At 70.0% G+C, this 406-nt stretch overlaps 1 protein-coding gene across 1 annotated transcript in view; it reads left to right on the top strand.

Annotated features, from left to right (window-relative positions):
* The window catches only part of SLC35B1 (solute carrier family 35, member B1), a gene marked incomplete at both ends in the record, with an annotated part of 1205 nt that extends 1123 nt beyond the window's left edge, over positions 1 to 82 (top strand). Inside the window, one exon of the mRNA XM_010135124.1 lies at positions 1 to 82. This exon is cut by the window's left edge and continues 24 nt beyond it. Within this exon, the coding sequence (XP_010133426.1) occupies positions 1 to 82 (82 nt within the window).
* Between the last annotated feature and the right edge of the window lie 324 nt (positions 83 to 406).

The raw sequence follows: 406 nt of genomic DNA, 5'->3' as shown, positions 1-406 counted from the left end.
GGAGTTCCTGAGTTGTGCGGAACGCTCCCCCAGCGTCATTTACAACATCCTGCTGTTCGGCCTGACCAGCGCGCTGGGGCAGGTAACGGCCCCTCCCTGCTCCCCACCGCCCCGGGGCCGCCTCTGCCCGGCTGGGGGACGGCAGAGCGAGGCTGGCTGTGTGCCGGCTGGGGCTCGCTGTCCCCGTGGGGCACCTCAGCACAAATCTAGTTGTGCGGAACGCTCCCCCAGCGTCATTTACAACATCCTGCTGTTCGGCCTGACCAGCGCGCTGGGGCAGGTAACGGCCCCTCCCTGCTCCCCACCGCCCCGGGGCCGCCTCTGCCCGGCTGGGGGACGGCAGAGCGAGGCTGGCTGTGTGCCGGCTGGGGCTCGCTGTCCCCGTGGGGCACCTCAGCACAAATCT

Source organism: Buceros rhinoceros, unplaced genomic scaffold (assembly GCF_000710305.1).
Source record: "Buceros rhinoceros silvestris isolate BGI_N320 unplaced genomic scaffold, ASM71030v1 scaffold39580, whole genome shotgun sequence".
Classification (NCBI taxonomy): Eukaryota; Metazoa; Chordata; class Aves; order Bucerotiformes; family Bucerotidae; genus Buceros; species Buceros rhinoceros.
Note: the sequence above shows the minus strand (reverse complement) of the source record. Positions and strands in the feature narration are given on the sequence as shown.